Here is a 20,061-nt window from a genome sequence, read left to right on the forward strand (position 1 = left end):
AAGAAGTTGTATTTATCTGAAGCACTTGACTCATCCTGGGTCTGTGGAGGACTGAGCTGCACAGGCAGGGCATCCAGCCCAGGGGATGGGCGAGCCTGGAAGGCAGAGGTGGCGGCTATCAGACCCCATTCCCAGAAGCAGGCAGGGCATCTCTGTGTGCTAGACCCATGGAGGCCAGCTCCTTGGTTCAGGGGAAATTAAAGTTTTTTCTAAAGAATATCAAGCCATCTTTTGTGACCTAGTCCAAGTGGTTTGCAGGTTCACCCCCAGAGTACCATATTCCATGGGTCAAATACCTTCAGTATTTGAAACTCCTACAGAAAAGACCTCCTCCCTCTCATTATGAATGGGAGTCAGAAACAGGGATATGAACGTAGAAACCCAGCACAGGAGGAGCGTAACTGTGAGGCAGAGAGAGATGGCCACACACTCATCCCGGCCAAGCATGAGGCTATCAGAAGACCCAGGTATCCCCAGTAGTCGAAGTCTCCATAACATTAGGCCTGGCCTGCAGCAAGGCTGCAGGTGGTTTCACACTGAGAAGAGAGCTCCTCTGTGGAGCAAACTCACCTCTGGAAGGCATCATGCTGCCAGGGTCAGGCCAACCCATAGATGGCTCTGCTCAAAGCTAAACAAAGAGGAGAGGTAGCTCCCAGCATTTCCCAGCCAGGCATGGAGACACACCTTGTGCTCCCATGGACTTCCACAGAAACAAAAATAAACTGGAGAGGCAACTCCATCTTTTGTGACCTAGTCCAAGTGGTTTGCAGGTTCACCCCCAGAGTACCATATTCCATGGGTCCACTCTCCCACAACCCACTTCACTTGTCCCAGCCTGAGTCCCATGGGAAGATGTCCTCTAGCTCCCAGGACTTCCTCAGGCCCAACACTCGTCTGGAGACAGTGTCATGACTCAGTAACTGCAATGTCAAACACACGCTCTCCTGGCAGGCTAGCCACTGAAGGCACCATGCCTTCAAAGAGCAGGTTTCCTTCCTGACCAATTCAGAAGCATTAGGTACCAATGAGGGAGTGCTCTCAGTTCATTATTTCTGGTGATTCGACTTGTACATAAAGATCTCTTTCAAGCCTCCATCAGAAAAGGTAGAAAAGCCCTGCCTGGCTGGGTCTTTTGCACCATGTCAACTTCTGTCATGGTACCACAACTGATATTTCCTATGGACCTTCAGCTGTAATCCTGAACTGAACAGAACAGGGTGGGCTGAATGGGGAGAGGTACAGAAGAGGATAAAATTCCTTTGACACCTTCCAATCCATTACAAAGTCTGGCTTGGTCTCCAAATGGTCCTGTACCTACAGCCTTGCTTCCTGGGGCAGATGAACTCTTGCTGTGACCACCTTTCCCCCTCTGCTCCATCTCTTACAGACAGTTGCTACTGAAGACCTTCTGCAAGGTGGGAGGGAAGTGATAAGGAACTCTGTTTTTGTTAAATCTCTTCTTCCTCTTCACTAACAACCTCCTTCAGGTCCTGAGGCCCCTGCTCTGCTCTCTCTTTTACATAGGCTGCCTTGATCTGTTCCAGCTCGCACAGCTCTGCCTCCAGCTCTTCCCTGTGCATTGACCTCCGGTTCCTCAGCAGTTTCATGGGGAAGGGGTTTAAGTCATTGAAGGCAATGTTCATCAGCTTCCTGTGATGGAAAAGACAGGTCTGGTGAACCAATTTACTGGCTGGTAACAGATGGTAACAGATACGCCAAGTGCATCCTGGCGTAGGCAAAGAGCAGGGCCTCAGATTTCAGCGCTCTCAGCTCAAAAGTCATCAAGCAGCAGAGTCTTAAAGGAATCACAGGCAATTCCTTCTCACACAAACACCAACCCAAGCAACGCTTTAAACAGCCTTACACCACAGCACCTTTTAAGGTACTGGTGTGCAGCCACCAGTCAGGAGACAGTGGATCAGATGCCAATTCTGACAGCCCCTGAGGGAGGAATATTCCTGACATTGAGCTCTGCTGATCACAGAAATCTTGCTCTCAGACACATGTTGCCATTAAAGGTTGTGAGTGGTGCTGTGTTCCCAAATACCCCAGCTACAGCTGAGAGAAACCCAGCAAGTGGCAGCACAAATTCCAGCTGCTGCAAAAAGGAGGCTGGCTCACACTTAGTGGCCTGCTCTGCTGTAGCACACCTTTGCCTGAGCCAGAAAGACTTTAAGTAACACCATGAAGGGAAAGTCAAAAAGAGACAAACTGATCCGTGTCCCACGGACCTGCCAATGTGCATGCATCTCTCTTAACAGACTGGTCACAACTCTTTTTAGGCTGACTTAACAGGCAAGCAAGTACAAACCCAGGATGGAAGGTTGTCTACAACCCACAGTCCTACCTGCCATCCATGATCATTCTTGTGAAAAAGCGTAGGTACTGGTAGATCTCCACACTGTCATGAATTCTTAGGATTTCCTCCTCGTTGTATTTAAAAATCGCAAGAGCATAGCGGAAAATCACCTGGAGGGTTGAAAGGTATTTGAGTTTACAAAGTCTTAGGCAGTTGAGGGACCAGGCCCTCCTGGCGTAAAATATGGGGTGGGGCACACAGCACTGCAGTACAGGCTGGACACTGGGCTTCTCCTGCTCTCAATAGGCTGTGTTAGGGCAGGCCTGAAGAAGCGCAGGGCTAATCCCAAGAGAATGACCCTCTGTAAGCTAATTTACAACCCCAGAGCATAGCAAGTCCTCCAAAAGGACCCCATAGGGATTTTGCAAGGGTTCTCCAGTTCTCCCTATGCACAGCGGCAATGCAAGACTCGCGTTTTCAGATACTAACTCTCTTCTGCTCCCTGTATCTGTCATACTCTCAGCTGTGTCCAGGTCACAGAGCAGAAGACACCATAGCCTGTCAGACAGCTGTTTCATAGCAGGACTACCTGCAAAAAAGTGCCAGGGATACTGTGCACAGTATCAGGGACTAGGTCTGCCTACCGGCAGCAAGTACACAGACAACACAGAGGCTGGGAGGCATCAAGGCACCCCACCAAACAGGCAGGATAGGACAAGAGGCCCAGCCCCACATCCCCTTGACATGTGTATGTCCATCGCCCTGCCGTCATGTCACAGAGGTGGTGCAGATGGGAGGAAGGCCTAGACTGAGAGTTGCACCTTAGTTCCCTCGTACAAGAAGGCATCCCACACTCGCAGGAGAATGTCGCTGACCAGGCTGTCCACAAAGGCCACCAGAAACCAATTGAAGGTGATGAGTGAGACATCAATCCGATACTGCTCAAAATGAGCCATGAGGCGAGGTAGCTTCTCTGACAGGAAGTCTTTGAAGACTCTCTGATCTACCTAAAGTTGACAAAAAAGAAAACAATTAAGTCCTAGTCAAGAGCAGGCCTGGTGTTGGAGGAGAGGAGCAGTGCAACGGGACAGTGGCTCATGCAAGCCACGGTAATCACTAGTGCTGCCTTCTAGCCTAACCACACCCTAGGAAGAGCAGAGCATCCTTTGTCTCCCAACCCTTCAAAATTACTGAGCAGTGTACTTGTACGCTGTACCCAGTGCAAGGTGTGGAGCTGAAACAGGGTCAAGATACAAGCAGAGATATATACAGTCTTCTCACTCAGAGGATCATATTCCTTCCCAACCTCAAAGTCAAGAGGGAAAATGCTGCCACATCTTCCCGCATCGGTCTTTCTGGGATTTTCTGTGATGTCATGAGCATCCAATTGAATGACAGGGATTAAAACCTGCCCAGGTCTGAATGACTGCATGTGGCCGAACACAATAAACACCTAGAATCCCTCTGACTTCGCAAGCAGGACCTGATCTTCTCACTTAGCTTCTGTTTGTGGTCTGAGTACTGTCTGTGCTCTGCTTCTGGTTGCATGAGCCGAGACACAGAAATGCAGTTCATGAGATCCTTGACCCAAGTTTATAAAGGCTTCATCTCAGGGAAGCCATGGTTTCATGAGAGGAAGTGCTAAGGAGCAAGATCATGGTTAAGTCTTCCCCTGTGCCATATCATACTACTGCCCCAGCTGTGTCAGCCCACTTAGCTGTGGCACAGTGGTACAAACCAGATGAGGTGATATGCCTCGTCTTTAAAATCTACAAGAGCTAAACCTTAAGTTTTTCAGCCAACTCAGAGCTTTCACTTTATCAAGCCAACCCCCAAAGCATCATCCTAGACCTTCCTCTTTATGTGGGTCTTGGCTAGTCTTTCAGAGACCAACCATGAGGTCAGGAAGTCTTTCTAAAACAGGCTCCCTCAGCTGACAGTCTTTTCTCACCAAATGTAGGGGAGCCTCTGTGTCTTCAGTCTGCCATGTTTTCCCTGTCAATCACTATTTGTCAAGTATTGAGTGCTGCCTATTAAATCTCACAGCTAACACTACCTGCTCCAGATAGACAGTTTGCTATCTCCACAGTGATTTGGCTGCTTCCCCAGTCTGTGGGTTGGCCTCTGCACCAGCACACCACTATCCCAGTAAACATTAGTGAACCAGTTCAGTGGCACAATCAGTCACTCCCAGCTACTGATGCCTGTAGCCTCATCTATTGTGGGCCCACAGATACAACCCTCTTCCCTCTGAAAGGACCACACTCAATAAAGACACCAAGGTCACAGCCAGGCTCACCAGACCGGGTGTGGGTGGTATGGGCACACAATTACAATTCCATTGAACTACATGGGATTTATCTTGGCTCCGTGTCTGCCTGGGAGGACATAGTATATCTGATACAACACATCTTGAAAACCTTGAAATCCAGTGACTTTGAACCAGGAGGGTAAGTTACCCAAAAAACAACATTTTACATGAAATGGCCAGAGGGCTTTCTGATCTGCAGGGAACCCCAAAGCCAGAACTAACACTGTATTTAATAATGAACTCAGGCAAGTACAGTGAATATAAAAATCTCAGTATTTTCTTCCATCTGCACATGGCACTCCAAAGACAGGGTGCAGTTTCCAAAGTGTGGCAGGTGCACCTGCCCTGATAAAGACCAAAACTTCATGACCGCTGAAAGGAAAGAGTTAAACTAGAAGCCATGGTTTGGGGGTTGAGCCGGCCAGCCGCATGGTGACTGTGGTCATGTATACAGAGTGCCCCAAGTCATGTATCCCAGCCACCCGAGCCCACCAGAAACACCTCAACCAGTGAAACGCCTTGGTTAAGAGAAGTTTCCAGACCACTGACCATATATGACCATGAGCCCCAATCCGACTTAGGGTATAAAAGGAGCCTGCAGGAAGACCCCTTTGAGCCAGTCTTCCTTGGAGCACTGGGTCTGCAGTTGGAGACTCTCCCCTTAGATCAGGACACCATCTAAGGAAACTCCCCAGGGTTGAGTGCCTTGCCTTATCGGTGAGTGATTGCGCATTTTGAGTCATCATTCTAAGCTTAGATTTGGTTGTATTTCGTGTAGTGATAGCTCCCAACTGACATCCTGAACCTGTAAATAAGTTGTGTTTGTCGCAGTGTCTATGACCTAATATTCCTGTCCAATCTGGCTGTCATATCTCAATACAACATAATATTCCTGTTCAATTTGACCATTACGTGTTGCTATCATTAAAGAAAATCGACTTTTGAAATATATCGCTATCTGTCCAGTGTTTCTGTGACACAAAGAAACATCTGAAGGGCTGCAGAATGGTGCCTTCTTCATACTTAGTTCTACACATGTCGGCGTTTGCTGCCTCACGTCTACTAGGCCCTCCTTAAAATAAGTAACTGTGCAATTAATGGGCACCTTCCTTCTGACTAACCTGACCTTCAAGTGACTACTCAGGAGTGGTGCCAAATTTCCTAGTGCTGGGGATCAATTTTGCTGCTCCTGTGTGTGTAACAACTTTGTACTCTCAAGTCTACAACACCTCTGCAATGGAAGAGATTGCAAGGTGGTATCACTGTTCTGTGAGAAATCAAACACACTGCAAGCTGACTGCTTGCTTTTAACTGTTTACTGTAAATCACTGTATCAGTGTCCAAGCAGATGTGAGGGTGCCCAGCTCACCTGTGATGTTATCAGTGTGTCACTGTAGTAGTCTGCTGGCATTAGGTTCTCCACAATATGGACTAGGCACCAGAAAGCACTTTCCTCATCTTCCAGGACCAGGAGGGCAACAGCTGCCAATCTGTGATGGACAAGACATGGTGAGGCAATGCAACACTGCAGGAGGAGACGTAGGCCAGCACAGAAACTGGAGAATCCAAGATTCCTCTTGGCATGTCTCTAGCTCCATGAGCGTCCAAAACATCAAATGTGGCAGGACAGTTGCTCAGAGAGGCAACTGATTTGTTCTGCGGGTTTCTGAAGGAACCATGGGGCTGTGATTTTCTTTCCCATGTGCCTCTGTCAGCAAACAGGAAGCATCAAATATGGAACTGGTGTGACAAAGCCAGACTCCCCAGCTAATGGCATGGCCTGTAGATCTGCTGAAGTTAGCAGTGTGCTGATTTTGGCTATTTCAATACAGGAAAGAGCTCACTCAGAGATATTCCATATCATGTGACATAGCTCGCCTTCCCATATAGTCTTCTACAGCCCTTACACACTTCAGCTCTGACTTACCCCCTTTCAGCCAGACTGGAAACACGGTATCTAATACCAAGGGCTCTCTGGAGTGGAAAATGTCCTTCTGAAGACCATCCAAAGATCAACAGGAATAGCTTACACAGACTTTCCCCATGTGAAAAGGTCCAACCAAAAATTCCCTTCTTGCAGCTAGTGCCCGGTGCTTCTCATACTTGGCAGCACACTTCTAAGAAGTCTGGTTTTATCTTTCCTAAAGCCTTCTTTGGGAAGTGAAAGAAGCTTTTAGATTCCCTGAACCTTCTCTTCTCCAGACAGAACAACCCCAGTTTCCTCAGCCTCTCCTCATGTCATTTGCTGCAACTCCCTCATCTCTAACACTTCCCAGCATTTCCTCCAACTCTTCTCAGCAAAAAGGGGAATCACCAGGCTGTTCTTCTGCTGAGCACATTAAGACTTAGAAATTCAGCCCCAGCCTCATGCTGTTTTTCTGCCTCACTCTACATCCTATAGCTGCTCCTTCCTATTCCGTAACTATGGAGATGCCGAACAAGTGCACCCTGCTGCTTGCTTGATCCCAGCAGCAACAGTGGGTGAAAAAAGACACCAAATGCAGAATTCTCCAGGAAAATACCTAGAGCCAGGACAGAACTCTAGAGAGGCAGGAGCCTGGGGTTGCTTGAATCACAGCCTAGAGTATGTGTCTACACCTTCTCAGTGCTATCCCATGAAGAAGCAGCATACCTGGCTCCTCACCTGTTCAGTCCCTGGCAGTATCCAATGGCAGGATTGTGCCAGGAGAATGCCAGCAACACCCTCCGGAGCTTGGGGATGAGGTGGGAGGTGGGAGAGGAGAAATGTTTGTTGTTGGTCAGTGTGCGGGGCAGGTCGAGCTCAATCTGCCGGCAGGCAGGGTGCTCGGTGCTCTTGCTCTGCCGTAACAGCCGCTGGTAGTGGTCAGGCAGGTGGCTGCAGTGCCGGCTGACAATCCACCTCCAGACCCGCTGCCGATGCTCCACTGGAATGCCACTTCGGATCAGACTCTTCAGCTCTGCAGAGCGGCTTAGCTCTCCAACACTGTTCCACCTGTCACGGAGGGGCTTCTCCACTACTTCCTGGCTCCGCAGGTTGTTGGACTTTATCTCCAGGGCTTGGATTTTGGCCAGAAGTTTCCAGTCCTCAACTTCATAGTCAGGTACAGTCATAAACCCATACTCATCATACTCACTGGAGGGACACAAGGCAGAGGTTAGTTCAAAGAACCGTGCTGGTACCTGCATCAAGGGCCACTCACTGCTTGGGGCCATGCCTACTACAGCCTGCTGCCAGGTTCCTGTCACCCATGCCAGAGCACAGGTACTTCACCTTCACTTCTCTGGCAGCTGCATGTGAGAGCCTGCCATGCCCACTGTCTCAGAGCCTTGAAGACAAATGAGAGCCTGCAGCAATGGCATACACACACGAACTCAAGTGTAACTTTGCTCTGAGCTACAGCCCAACCTCATCAGACCTCACTCACCTCACCTGCTCCCCTGCCCCTAAGTGAGTATCTAGCTCAACCTGTGTATCTTCTCCCTACCATGTCTTAGTGCAGAGACAGTTCTGTAGGAAGGGACTGCAAAGGCTTTGCGGCATGAAAGCAAAGAACAGAGATCCACAGTCCCTTCTGATGTCTCCCTGTGTCGTGGTTTAACCCCAGTCAGCAACTAAGCACCATGCAGCCACTTCCCCCTTCCCCCTTCCCCCTCCCCCCTCCCAGTGGGATGGGGAGGAGGAAAGGGAAAAAAAAAAAGTAAAACTCATGGGTTGAGATAAGAACAGTTTAATAACTAAAGTAAAATAAAATACACTACTACTACTACTAATAATAATAATAATAACAGTAATTATAATGAAAAGGAATATAACAAAAAAAGAGAAGTAACACCCAAGAAAAGACAAGTGATGCACAATGCAACTGCTCACCACCCGCTGACCGATGCCCAAGCAGCGATCTGCTCCTCCTGGCCAACTCCTCCCTGTTTATATACTGGGCATGACGTTCCATGGTATGGAATAGCCCTTTGGCTAGTTCAGGTCAGCTGCCCCGGCTGTGCTCCCTCCCAGCTTCTTGCACACCTGCTTGCTGGCAGAGCATGGGAAACTGAAAAATCCTTGGCTTAAGATAAGCACTACTTAGCAACAACTAAAACATCAGCATGTTATCAACAGTATTCTCACACTAAATCCAAAACACAGCACTGTACCAGCTACTAAGAAGAAAATAAACTCTATCCCAGCCAAAACCAGGACACCCTGTACACAATGCAAATCTCCTACTGATCAGAAAACACCAGGAGCGCTGATAGCACAGCTCGTTGAGGGTTTGTGCATCATCAGTCCACAGGCTGGGATACTTGTAAGGTATCATTATATTCTTCACAGAGAAACCAACCCTGGCCTTGGGGTCTCATCTCCAAAGCTACCTGGAGAACCTGCGAGTCTGACCAACCAGATGAAATGGAAAATGCTACAAAACTGAGGCACTAACTGGGCAGGAAAGCATAAACACCAATGCAAGGACCCCAGGCTCTCTGGAGGTCTCCAGTCCAGCCCCGCTTCACTGCAGGATTGTCCCCAGCACTAGAACAGGGCAACAGTGGCTTTGTATGGCTGGGACTAGAAAACCCCAAAGGATGGAGCTCCCCCACGTCCCAGGTAGCCTCCACTTGTACAGGAGTTTATCCTCATGTCCAGTGTTTACCTCCCAGGCATGCCATGGCTGTTGTCACTTGCCATACTGTCTTCCACTGCCAAGAAAAGTTTAGCTGTATCATCTTTGACTTCCCCTTCCTACAGTGATATGCTGCTATCACATACTTGTGGTCTCCACACCACGAAACAAAACCAGCTTCCTCAACCTCCACTCCTAGGTCATGGCTCCAAGTCCCTGCTATAGAAATGTCCCCGCATCTTTCTTGCCTGCACTTTCCCCTCCACAGCCAGACTCCTACAATGGTGTGAATATTCCCATGCTCTCGCCTTTTACCTTACAGGGTTCAGGTTAAAACCTTCTTCTGCTTCTTCCTTCACATCCCACTGGAGTGCTTCCTGGATGAGGTTCCTCACCAACTCAGCATGGAAGCTGGGCAGGCCAGGCACAACCTCCTGCAGCTTCCGCAAGACTGTCAGGTATTTGCTCTCCATCTGGCAGTTTCGTGCTTGCAGGCAGGCACACTGATGGGGAAACAAGAGAGAATGAGCTGGCTCATTGACAGTTCTTCCTGCGTTGCCACTGCTCTCTACTGGCCCGGTCTGCACATAAAGTAAAGACTCCTGAACAGCAAAGCCCCAGAAAACACATCCAGCAGTTTTCTACAGTCAGTGGAATTGCAGCCATGAATGAATCACTGTGGTCTACGAACAAGCACAAGTTGCAGTAGCTAGCACGCAACAGAAGTTGCTTATTGAGTGGGAGACCTACTACAGCATCACATACTTTTGCTACTGCATTGCATCAGTGGATGGCCATATCCCAGCCACCTCGGCTCAGGACACAACCAAAGAGCCACCACTGCAGCTGAGTTCTCTGCAGGCTTTTCTCCTGCTCCTCAGACAAGCTCTCTACCCCACATTGAGCTGTATCCTGACAAAACACACCAATCCTGGGACTGAGCTATGACCATACCATTTTCAGGATTCACAGTAGCACTACAGACACGGTGACCACATGCGCCTCAGCAACCCCAGTCCCATGGCATGGGTACACAACATTTCTCAAGCACAGGATGCCCAACTGAGTTCAGACAGCAGGACAGTCCCTGCCACCACCACACTCCTGGGCACACAAAGCAGAAAAAAGGAATGAGGACTGTTATCCCCACTCCACAAGTGGGAAACTGAGGCCACACAGGTGACAGACTCACCCAATGTCTCACAGGAAGCTCAATGAAGACTCCTGCTCAGTGGGAAGCAGCAGTTGAAAACAAAAACAAAACAGAAGCCACAGAGAGAATTAGGCTGCCTATAGAGGGGACAGAAAGGAGCGTGGGATACTGTTGTACTACCACTTTAACCAGCATTTTGCCTCACATTAAGCATGTCAGTCTGATTACTTCCTTTCTGAAGGTTACAGCAGTTTCAGGATCAGAGAAGGGCAGTAAGTTAGGAAGTAGGCAGGGTTTCAAAGGACTAGAAAGCCAATAGATGTAAAAATGGCAATAACACTTTAGAAGCAGCTTTTTGCTCTGTTCCAAAATCCAAGACTGTGGAGACATACCTTAAAACCCAGGGAAGTAAAACCCAGGGAAAACCCACAGAACAAATGCCAGCACACACCACCAGCCTGGGGAAATGGTTCAGGACCAGAAGGTAGGATTAGACAAGTCTGAGAATAACCAGGTTATGCACACTTACAAGGCTAGAAATAAAAACAAAGCTTAAGAAAACTTAAGAACTCTGATCTAGCTGCAGGACCTGAGAGTGCTGCCACCTGGCAGTGCCAAGCCTGGTAGAGAAATCAAGACTAGATGGAGCCAGGGCTCAGTCAGTCTGCCAGCTCTCAGGAAAACTTTCTGATTCCCTATGCATAGTGTTGCTTTTTTATTTGTATGCAAAAGCATAGCTGAAATGCAGAAATCTGCATTAAGTTTCAGCACCCTTAAGACTGAGCTTTGCAGGTTTTTTATTGAAGAATGAAAATGATCATGTCTAATTTGGGAACAACACAAAGCAGGAAAAAAGGTCACACTGAAAAAACACATTGGGAAGAAAGCTTATTCCTGGCGTGTTTTGGACCAAAATCCATTCCAGTGCCGACTTCGGAAAGAAATTAGTAACAGCTCTCACCAAGGAAAAAAAGTCATTTTGCCTTACCTTCATCAGAAGGGCTTTTTCATTCTCAGCAACGCTCGTCCAGAGTCGAGTAACCTGGTGGATCTCCGAGTTGAGAAACTGGTTCTGGGTTTTGTATGCATCAATATCGTCCTGCCACAAAGCAAAACAGTCACACAAGGAGAGTTCTTGAGGGGCTTGGAATCCCCTCCCAGTTCAGGGACCTCAAGTGTGGACTGTGTTAAGGACAAGAAAATATCTCAACAATTTTGTGTTCTGGGGAGAAGACAGGACTCCCCAGGACAAATATTACCTACAAAGGAAATCAAGGCACACCATTCAATAGGAGTGTCATGCATAGACAAGACACTTGAAAATGCTCAGTGCACTCCATGTATGTGCTTAGAAAACACAGAGACATCCGGGTGATATAAAGCTAGAGAAGCACTTATTTAAGATGAAGAATATATGCGTTTTGTTCTCTTTTTTAAAAAACTGACACAAATCTCAGCCCTATAGCTGGCACCAAAACCAAACACTCTCCCACAACGCAGTAAGTGGCTCTTTTGGTGACTCTCCACCCCATGCTAACTGGTCATTATAACTGTGCATATAGTGACATACAACAGGCTGGATTTGAAAAAACCAGGATGTATTGGGAAACTGTTTGCAAGAGGGAAACACAGAGGAACAAAGCTAGTGAAGGCAGCTAGTGATACTGCAGCTGTGAAGCAAAAGAAGAGCAAAGAAAGAGGCAGACACTGAATGGTGACACAAAGTCAAACAAAACAGGCTCTGAGCTGAAGCTGAAACTGACCCAGATGCTTTTGAGCACCCTGTTGGTATCAGGTGAGCCCCTTCCAGCCTGCTTCTGGTATGGAGACAGATGGAGCAACTGGCAGAAGTATATTCTGTGCTTCCAACAAGGAACACCCTCCCACTGAACCAGAGGGCACAGAAATGGGAGCCCCCAAATGACCTGTGCCATCTCACACACCTTCAGGTGCTCAATCTCTTCCTGCTGCTTATACAATGTCTCTGCAGTGACAGTGTTGGCTTCTTGCAGGGGGTCAGAGAGCTCTCGGGCCATCTGCTCCGTCAAGGCCATGATGACTTCCTGTTTGGCGTGGTTCTTCTCCATCAGAAGCTGCACGTGCTCCTTGAGTTCCTGGATGTGGCTGTCTCTCAGAGTCAGTACCTGCTCCAATTCCTTCTTTTCTTTCTCAAGAGCTTCCAGTCGACTGGTGAGATCTGCGATTTGTCTCACTTTGTGGCGCACCAGCTCCAGCCTGTCCTTATCTTCTGCTGCAGTGAGATACATGCTAGATACTCGCTTCTCCTGCTGGGCTGCCTCCAGAGCTTTGTGGAGAAGTTTAACCAGCTCCTGGAAAAGGAATGCAAAGCCATTACATGACAGTGCTGCCCAGGGCAATGGCAGCACGGACAGCACAGACCCAACCAGTAATCAGTGAACAGTGAAAGGTCCTCAGGATCTTGAAACTGACTCCTTTCAGAAGCAAAACTGAATGCAGCAATCTTGAAATCACAGTGCTTCCTCAGTAGAGAAGCTCTGCTCTCAGAGCTGGGCCTGAAAGGTCTCTGCAGCAGGCCACAGATGACTTGACTTTAGGTGGATTGCTAACAGACAAGCTGCTGCTCACACTGCCTGAATTCTGACTTTCTATAGTCATCCTTCTCGGGAGGCCCAGCAGAGACCAGAGAAGCTGGAGATCTGGTCAGCAGTGTGGTAAAATAGGAGGGAGGGAAATAACGCACTCTGCATCTATCTGTGCTACCAGAAGGAAACTGCTGTATCCATTTTAACCTTCCCTCTGCCAGAGTCCTCCCTCACTCCATCCCACATGCAGGCACAAAAGCTTGCCCCAGCAGCATGCTGTAATTCAGGCTCTGCCATCTCAGCCATTTAAGGAAACAAATCAAGGATGCAACTGATTGCTCACCACGGGACCTGGCTCTCCTGCCTCTTCTGCTGGAAGAGCTACCAGAATCATTAGTGGAGAGCCTGGCATTGCTCCATGCTTGTGAAGAACAGCACCATTCAGGAGAGAAAGCCCTTGCAGTGAGTGACCCATGCGCTGACTTCTACAGTCAAATCACCTCTTAATGGTGGATCACTGTTCAAAAAGAATGACCTGCTGTTAACAGCATGACTCAGCCTGGCAGCTCCTGCCAGTGTCATGGTACCTATTCAGGACTGTACTCCGTACATTCACTGAGCAATAGAGATGCACCAGCAAGACACCTGCAGAGTGCATGTGGATTTGTTTTACCTCCCTTTTCCAGCCCATCTGCTAGCTGCACTTCCTAGCAATGGCTGAAGGACAGCCCGTTCTTCCTTGCACTGGGCGCAATCAGGCACATACAAAGGGGTAACAACAGGAGCTTCAAGTGGTCCTCAGTGAGTGCCTGCTGAGCACTTCTCAGCCTAACGCCAAGGTGTAAGGGAGTCCCTGTGACCAGTCTCAGGGCCCTGCCCTTAGAAGCAGCAGACTCTTCGCCACACTCACCTTCTGTGACTTGACTTCCTCTCTGAGTGTCAGGATCTGTTGCTGTAGGACACTCACTTTATCCATTGGGTTCCTCTCCCCGGACAATTCTTCAGGCAAGCCTGGGAAGCCACTGTTCATCCACCTGGCTTTCCTAACCCAGTTCAGCCTGGGCTCCATCCTTCCATCCTCCGGGATCCCCTCCTTAGCTGAATGGAAACAGGGTTAATTCACACAGAATTGGATTGCTACTATGGACTCCTGAGTCTTGCTATGGGGGGACTCACAACAGCTCAGCAGAGAAGACTGACACACTGGACAAGGAAAATTGACCTGCTGGGATCCACAGGGTTGCAGTACAGACAGTAGGGATCAGCCACAGGTACCCCCAGAATAAACAAAGCCATGATGTTTTATGGTACCTGTTAACCCACCTTGCAGCCTGCCCATCTATCTTGCACCCAGCAAATGCAAGTTACCATCGTGGAGAGGTAACTTCCCAAGCATGCAGTGGAGCTGCTGAGCTTAGCCTGTGATCGTGCAGCAATTTAACTTCTACCTCAAAGAAATACCAGTATGGGCTGGCACCATGGATGGTATTTTTGCCTCTGCAGAAGGTTCCAAAGGTAGGAGGTAGACAGGTGCAGCCTGAAGCAGAGCCAAAAGAGTCAGTCTTGTGCCAACAACACAGGAAGGGACTTGAGACAATGTGATAGAGTTTTCATGTCCCATGACAACTTGCCATCCTCTCCCTTCCTTTCCTGCTAAGTCTTGACTCCCTGCTAGAAGGCATCATACTCAGACCAGCTCACACAGATCAGTAACAAGCACCTGCACATCCTGCCTCCACTTCTGTCTCTTGCTCCTCATCCGGCTTCTCAGGATGCTCCTCGAATTCACTGAACGTAAAGACATTCCCATTGTTCCCCCAGAGCTGCTTGGAGCCACAGATATTGTAGACAGTGTTTCTGAAACAAGAAGAGATCAAGACAGCCTAGTGAACAGGAGTCATGATCACTGCAGTCAGTGCATATTCAAACTATTCAACGCCTTACCTCTCCTCATATCCTACCCCTTCTCCCAAAACCTATCTCCTTCATGTGCTGAGAAAATGAACTGTTCACAGCACTGGCGGATCTGAGGGGAGCAAGGTTGTAACTGGTGTAAATCAGGAAGGTGCCACAAAATGAGTACCAGCACAGCAATGTAAATCAGCTGGAGATCTTTCCCCATGTGCTTGAGCCCTGTACATAAATGCATCAGGCTGGACAGAGGGATCAAAGGTAACAGTAGACCAACCACATCCCTTCCTCTCTCCCTCTCCTTAGCTCACTGCAGAAATCTCCAGGTGCCAAGAAGAGCTCAGCTATCTACAGCGCAGCCAGAACTGCCACAATGATCACATTTGAAGCAGCCACAGGTCCTGTGCTCTGAACCACATTTAATAGCCTTGCCACAACAAACTCAATAGACTTTGACGCAGTAAAGAGATTCAGGAACAAAACTGCAATCAGACACAGAACCAGTTTGTTACAGCTGCTGCTATCAGATATTGCCAGAAGCACTGAGGTGACTTTACAGCATCAAGCAGAACCACAAATGCACAAGTATTTTCTGTAAAACCTATACAGGAAAGTGAGACAGTTGCCTTTCTCTGTACAGGTCTTTTCCCTTCTCCTGTGTTGTCCATCAGCTAAAACAAAACAAGCCCCTTGTTTTGAGATCTATAAAAGACTCAGTGTCAGCTACTTCCTAACTGTAAATGAAGTTGGCATTTAGATATTGTTCTCATTTTGCCTTGTTACTGTAAGGCTCCACAGCAGAAAAGCCGACATTTCTGACCTCAGGGAACATAATGGCACGTAAGATCAGCAGACCTTCCTTCCCTGTAGTCTGCAGTTGGCACTCATACGATGCAACTTTCCTACTTTTCTCTACCTCATGCTGCACTCTGTTTTTCCTCTGAGACAGCAGCAGCTCAGGGATCTGATGAACTTAGCTAAAATCAGACACGCTACACTCATGAAGACCCTGCCTGACAGTGATAGGTCCTGAAGAAATGTTCACAGAACCAGGGGAGCAATACAATTCGAAGCTGAAAAAAGGCAATTGTTATTCAAGCCAGCAAAAGCAGGGCTGGGGAGGGGGGAGGAGATATGATCATATTATTTTTAATCAAAGTGAGGAGGAGAGAATGCATAGCCTGCAAAATGGTACAGCTGACTGATTCTCTTTAGTCCCATGGGGGATCTTTCTTGCTGTCAGCATCAGATTGTAGCCACAGTAGTGGTGGTAAAAAACTATAGCCAACCTCCCCACCAAAAACATTTGGCAGGTGCCAGGCTACCTACCACATCTGTGGCCACTTACACATTTTAGGTTATATGTAAATAAGCGACTAGGACACACTTACAGAGATACTGATGGGGGTTGTCTTCGTGCAACTGTAACTGCCCAAGGCTTGTAACTTGTAGCCCTGATGGAGCTACACATTGCAACTGCAGGCAGCAGCATCATTGTAGGTAGTGGGAATACTTAAAACTCAGCAAGGAGTAGCAAGCTGTGCAGTGTCGGGCCATGTTACAGGCTCAAGCGCCTTTTGCTTGGAGTTCCTGCCTTAGAGAGTGCACTACATTCAAGGTCCTTTGAAACCACTGGAAAGTGCTAATGGGCTTCTATCACTAGCCTACAGAGTACAGCTCAACCTGCCCATGTGCCCTTCCAAGAGCGATGTGCAGGTGCATTGCAGCAGGCATGCAAGCCTCTGCCTACACTGAAGAAAGCTTAACCAAGCCGTAGGTCTGCCACTAGGATCTTTGCTATGAGAGCTAGATGATGTGAAATGCATTGGAACAGAGGGATGTGAAAGACCCTCTGGGAGGAAGTTTGCTTTCACCTGGAATATCCTTCAAAAAGCTGCTTCATGGTTCTTTCACCTAGGCAAGAGTCCCATTTCACACAATACGTGACAAGCAAGGAAGGCACAAAGCAGCAGGCTAGCATGTCAACCACGCTGCAGCTCTCCTCACGCACTTACTGTATCTCTGTCCAAGGGTGCTTAAGGGAGATATTCTGCAAAGCAGTAGATGTTTGGGGTGCAGGCAAAGATGCTGCCTTTAAACCCACTGCTTCTGTTGGTGTTTTCACTGGAGGCAGAAAGTCTTCATTGTCAACAACACCTGTGTAAAAACAAATCAGGACACAGAAGCAAGTAAGACAGAATTCCATTGGACTTTGGCTCCTTCCTGTAACTTGAGAGCCACAACATTTTACTACAGGTATACATTCCATGTTCAACTGGCCAGGTGGAACAAGGACGGCAGAACAAGTTTCCTTACTTTTAGGTCAAGTTACAGAAGGTTCCATGTACAAATAGTGTCATCTATTCAAGGACAATCAAGTGGCTTCAACCACTTGTATATGAGAATGACTAACCCCAAACAATCAAACTTTAACTGCCTAAAGGAATAAGGAAGGGAGCTGTTGCTGTTCTTTTCCCCCATCCCAAACAGTGTTTGATAGTTTTAATGTGCAGATAACACTCCACAAACACAGTTTGTTACCAAATTATTGCTGCTGTAGCAAAATGCCAAGGTATGCAGAACCTTTTAGAGCAGACACTTACTAGGGAGGGGGTTATTTGTTTCAAACAAAATGTGCATCTAGTCAAAACTAAACAGGTGAACACCCTGCTTGTGCCCTCCCCCGATCCACCAGCCTGTGTACTCCCACTGCTAGGAATGCACATCTTCATCCCACCACCGCTGAAAAAAAAACTTGCTTGCTGTAAATTTCACAGGCCTCACAAGGCCAGGTTGGATGGGGCTTTGAGCAACCTGGTCTAGTGGAAGGTGTTCCTGCCCATGGCAGGGGGGTTGGAACTAGATGATCTTTAAGGTCCCTTCCAACCCAAACCATTCTATGATTTCTATGATTCTAAGAGGAAGGGGATACACCAGATGTGCACACTTCACATGCATGAGGAAAATCAAGAGGGAATTCATGATCGTAAGATACCTGAGCATCTCCAACCACATGCTGTGGACTAGGAGACAGCCCATTCACATTCATCCATAGTAAGGCCAGAAGTTCCAAACATAGACCAAGCATTGATATTTCGCACCTGCATTTAAAAACCTGGCCCAAACTTCTGCCCACTTAAAGATGAGGAGTACCATTCATCACTGGGAGGCTGAAAGCAAAAGAAAGGCTGACATACGCAACACCTACTTGTTCTGCTGGCCAGAGGTTCATTCACAAGCTGGGAGCTGCCCACAGGAAATCTGCTCTGAGCGTTGCAAAATTCCCAACGTCTCATTTGTAGCTGCTGCAGCCAGTACATCATTGCCTGTTTGCTGATTGCCTAACACAACATAAAACAGGAAGGGGAGGGGAGTAATCTCATCAGCACAAGACACATCCTGAAGGGCTGACTACCACTTCAGTGCCCAAGTCAGCAGAAATAAAGGCCAGCTGTGTCAAGCCTATGCTATGTCCTCTGGTCCTAACACTGACTTGGGACGACAGAGTAAATCTTCAGCATGGCCTTCGTAACAGAACCTCAGTGGACTGCTGACCTCATTTTAAATGTTCTCTGGTTTACTATGCTCCAAGACTAAGCAGAAATGTCACGATTATTTTAGCCAGGAATCACCCACAGAGCTTCTTAATAGCGATTTTCACAGAGATAAAAATCTAGCAAAGGTTCCTGCTGGAGCAACCACTTTAGACAGGGGAGCTCATTCAGCAAATTACATGTGGACTGCAGGACTCCTCGATTCTAATTCAGCACCCAGTTCAGCTTTTACTCCTATTATGTTAAACAATGGCCATCTCACAGGTAATGGAGTCCCAGTCTTGCCAAAACAATGCAAGTAATTTAGGGCCAAATGGTAACAGTCCAGGCTGGGAGGACTAAAGTGAAACTTAAGCTAGGAGGTATCTTAGCAGAGATGTGTCTGTCCTGATTGGGAATGTTTCATAACAGCCCCCACAAGAAAATGCTGCCCCTTACCTTCAAAGTAAAAACTCTGCTTGGTGTTCTGATCTCAAAAACCCCTTCCCCATTTTCCACCTTGCAGTCAAAGCTGGCACTGGAAAGATCGATAGACCCCAAAGGGTTGATGTCCTGTGCAGTTCTGTAGTATAGTAAATGACATTTGTTTTCATCGTAAACAAACCAGCGAGACTTCCAGGTCTTGATTGGCCCCTTGATACCCAGCTTATTTAAATAGCCACAGAGTTTTTTTCTGGATGTTTCTCTGCTGGGTTTCAGCTGTACATTTTCCAGTTCTCCAGAAGAGGAAAGCATGTCTTTCTCTTTCACTGAGGCTCCATTGCTGCTGTTATTGTCTGGATTTGACTCCACTAAATTGCCTGGAGCAGCTAGGGGGCAAGCTCCACTTTCTGGTCCTTTTTTCATTTCTTTCAGGAAATATACTCAGAATCAGATTGAAACAGGAAATTCTCTAGGTAAATAAGTAACAGCAGATCCCGACTACATCATCATTGTTACAGAACCTGCAGCAAATGAAAAAGGAGGAATAAGCTCAGGTCTGGCATACGACAAAAAACATTCCCTAGCTTTCAAACTGTCCAGCAAGGTCTCAGACTTCCACTTTTGGTCATTGCTCTCTGCCTTCCTTGGCTCAGATGACCTCTATATATCTGTTTTATCCCTTTTCCATTCCTAAATTAGCATGGACTAGCAGCCAAGAAGCAGTACCACAACCTCTTCAGTGAGAAATAAGTACAGACTGTGGGCGTACCAAATCAATAGCAATAACCAGGGCATTTGAAGCCACAGACAATAATTTTAAGTAACAGTTGCAGAAAACATGGCAAGATAACAAGCTCTGCAGGGGGCACATACTCAGGTCAAGGGATTTCAGGTAAGTGTATCCTTACAGGTAAGCAACCTGTAAGGTAAGTGAACATTCCACTCAATGTTCAGGTAATATTTTAAACCATGGTGTCTGGAGAAAAATCCAGCCTTATGCAGCATCCTTATATATCATTTGTGTCAGCTGAGGATTGCTGTCAAAAAGCCTGCATGCCATGTGTTAGGTCTCCATCCAGTAGGCCTCATATGATGGATTATGCACCAGAGAAAGTAATTCTGTGATCCTTGCAAAAGGGACTTGGTTGTTCAGTGGCCGAAGTAACCTGCTGGGTTCCCAAGAGGAACGCAATGTGCAAGAGAAAAATAGAAAAATAAGGCTGGAAGGGATCTGTGGAGATCTCT

General features: G+C 47.6%; 1 protein-coding gene across 1 annotated transcript; it reads right to left on the minus strand.

Moving 5' to 3' along the window:
* Window positions 1–1,193: 1,193 nt before the first annotated feature.
* On the minus strand, window positions 1,194–19,239 carry TBC1D2 (TBC1 domain family member 2). Its single transcript, XM_050912843.1, has 13 exons — window positions 18,832–19,239; window positions 18,048–18,180; window positions 16,855–16,996; window positions 14,649–14,785; window positions 13,839–14,026; window positions 12,308–12,694; window positions 11,353–11,463; window positions 9,527–9,714; window positions 7,255–7,725; window positions 5,980–6,100; window positions 3,121–3,306; window positions 2,348–2,469; window positions 1,194–1,650 (listed from the first exon to the last, which is right to left on the minus strand). Exons 1-13 carry the CDS (start codon window positions 19,237–19,239, stop codon window positions 1,449–1,451), a joined length of 2,796 nt encoding a protein of 931 aa, XP_050768800.1. The 3' UTR covers window positions 1,194–1,448.
* Window positions 19,240–20,061: the final 822 nt, after the last annotated feature.

This window comes from Gymnogyps californianus, chromosome Z (genome assembly GCF_018139145.2).
Source record: "Gymnogyps californianus isolate 813 chromosome Z, ASM1813914v2, whole genome shotgun sequence".
Lineage (NCBI taxonomy): Eukaryota > Metazoa > Chordata > Aves > Accipitriformes > Cathartidae > Gymnogyps > Gymnogyps californianus.

What these genes read in the sequence shown, in the direction of transcription:
- TBC1D2 (XM_050912843.1), bottom strand. Translation starts at nt 19,239, where the DNA reads ATGAAAAAAGGACCAGAAAGTGGAGCTTGCCCCCTAGCTGCTCCAGGC. An exon ending in GCAGAGTTTTTACTTTGAAG is followed by an intron (nt 18,181 to 18,831) that starts GTAAGGGGCAGC and finishes ATGTTGTGTTAG; the next exon opens with GCAATCAGCAAACAGGCAAT. An exon ending in CACCCTTGGACAGAGATACA is followed by an intron (nt 14,786 to 16,854) that starts GTAAGTGCGTGA and finishes TTCTTGTTTCAG; the next exon opens with AAACACTGTCTACAATATCT.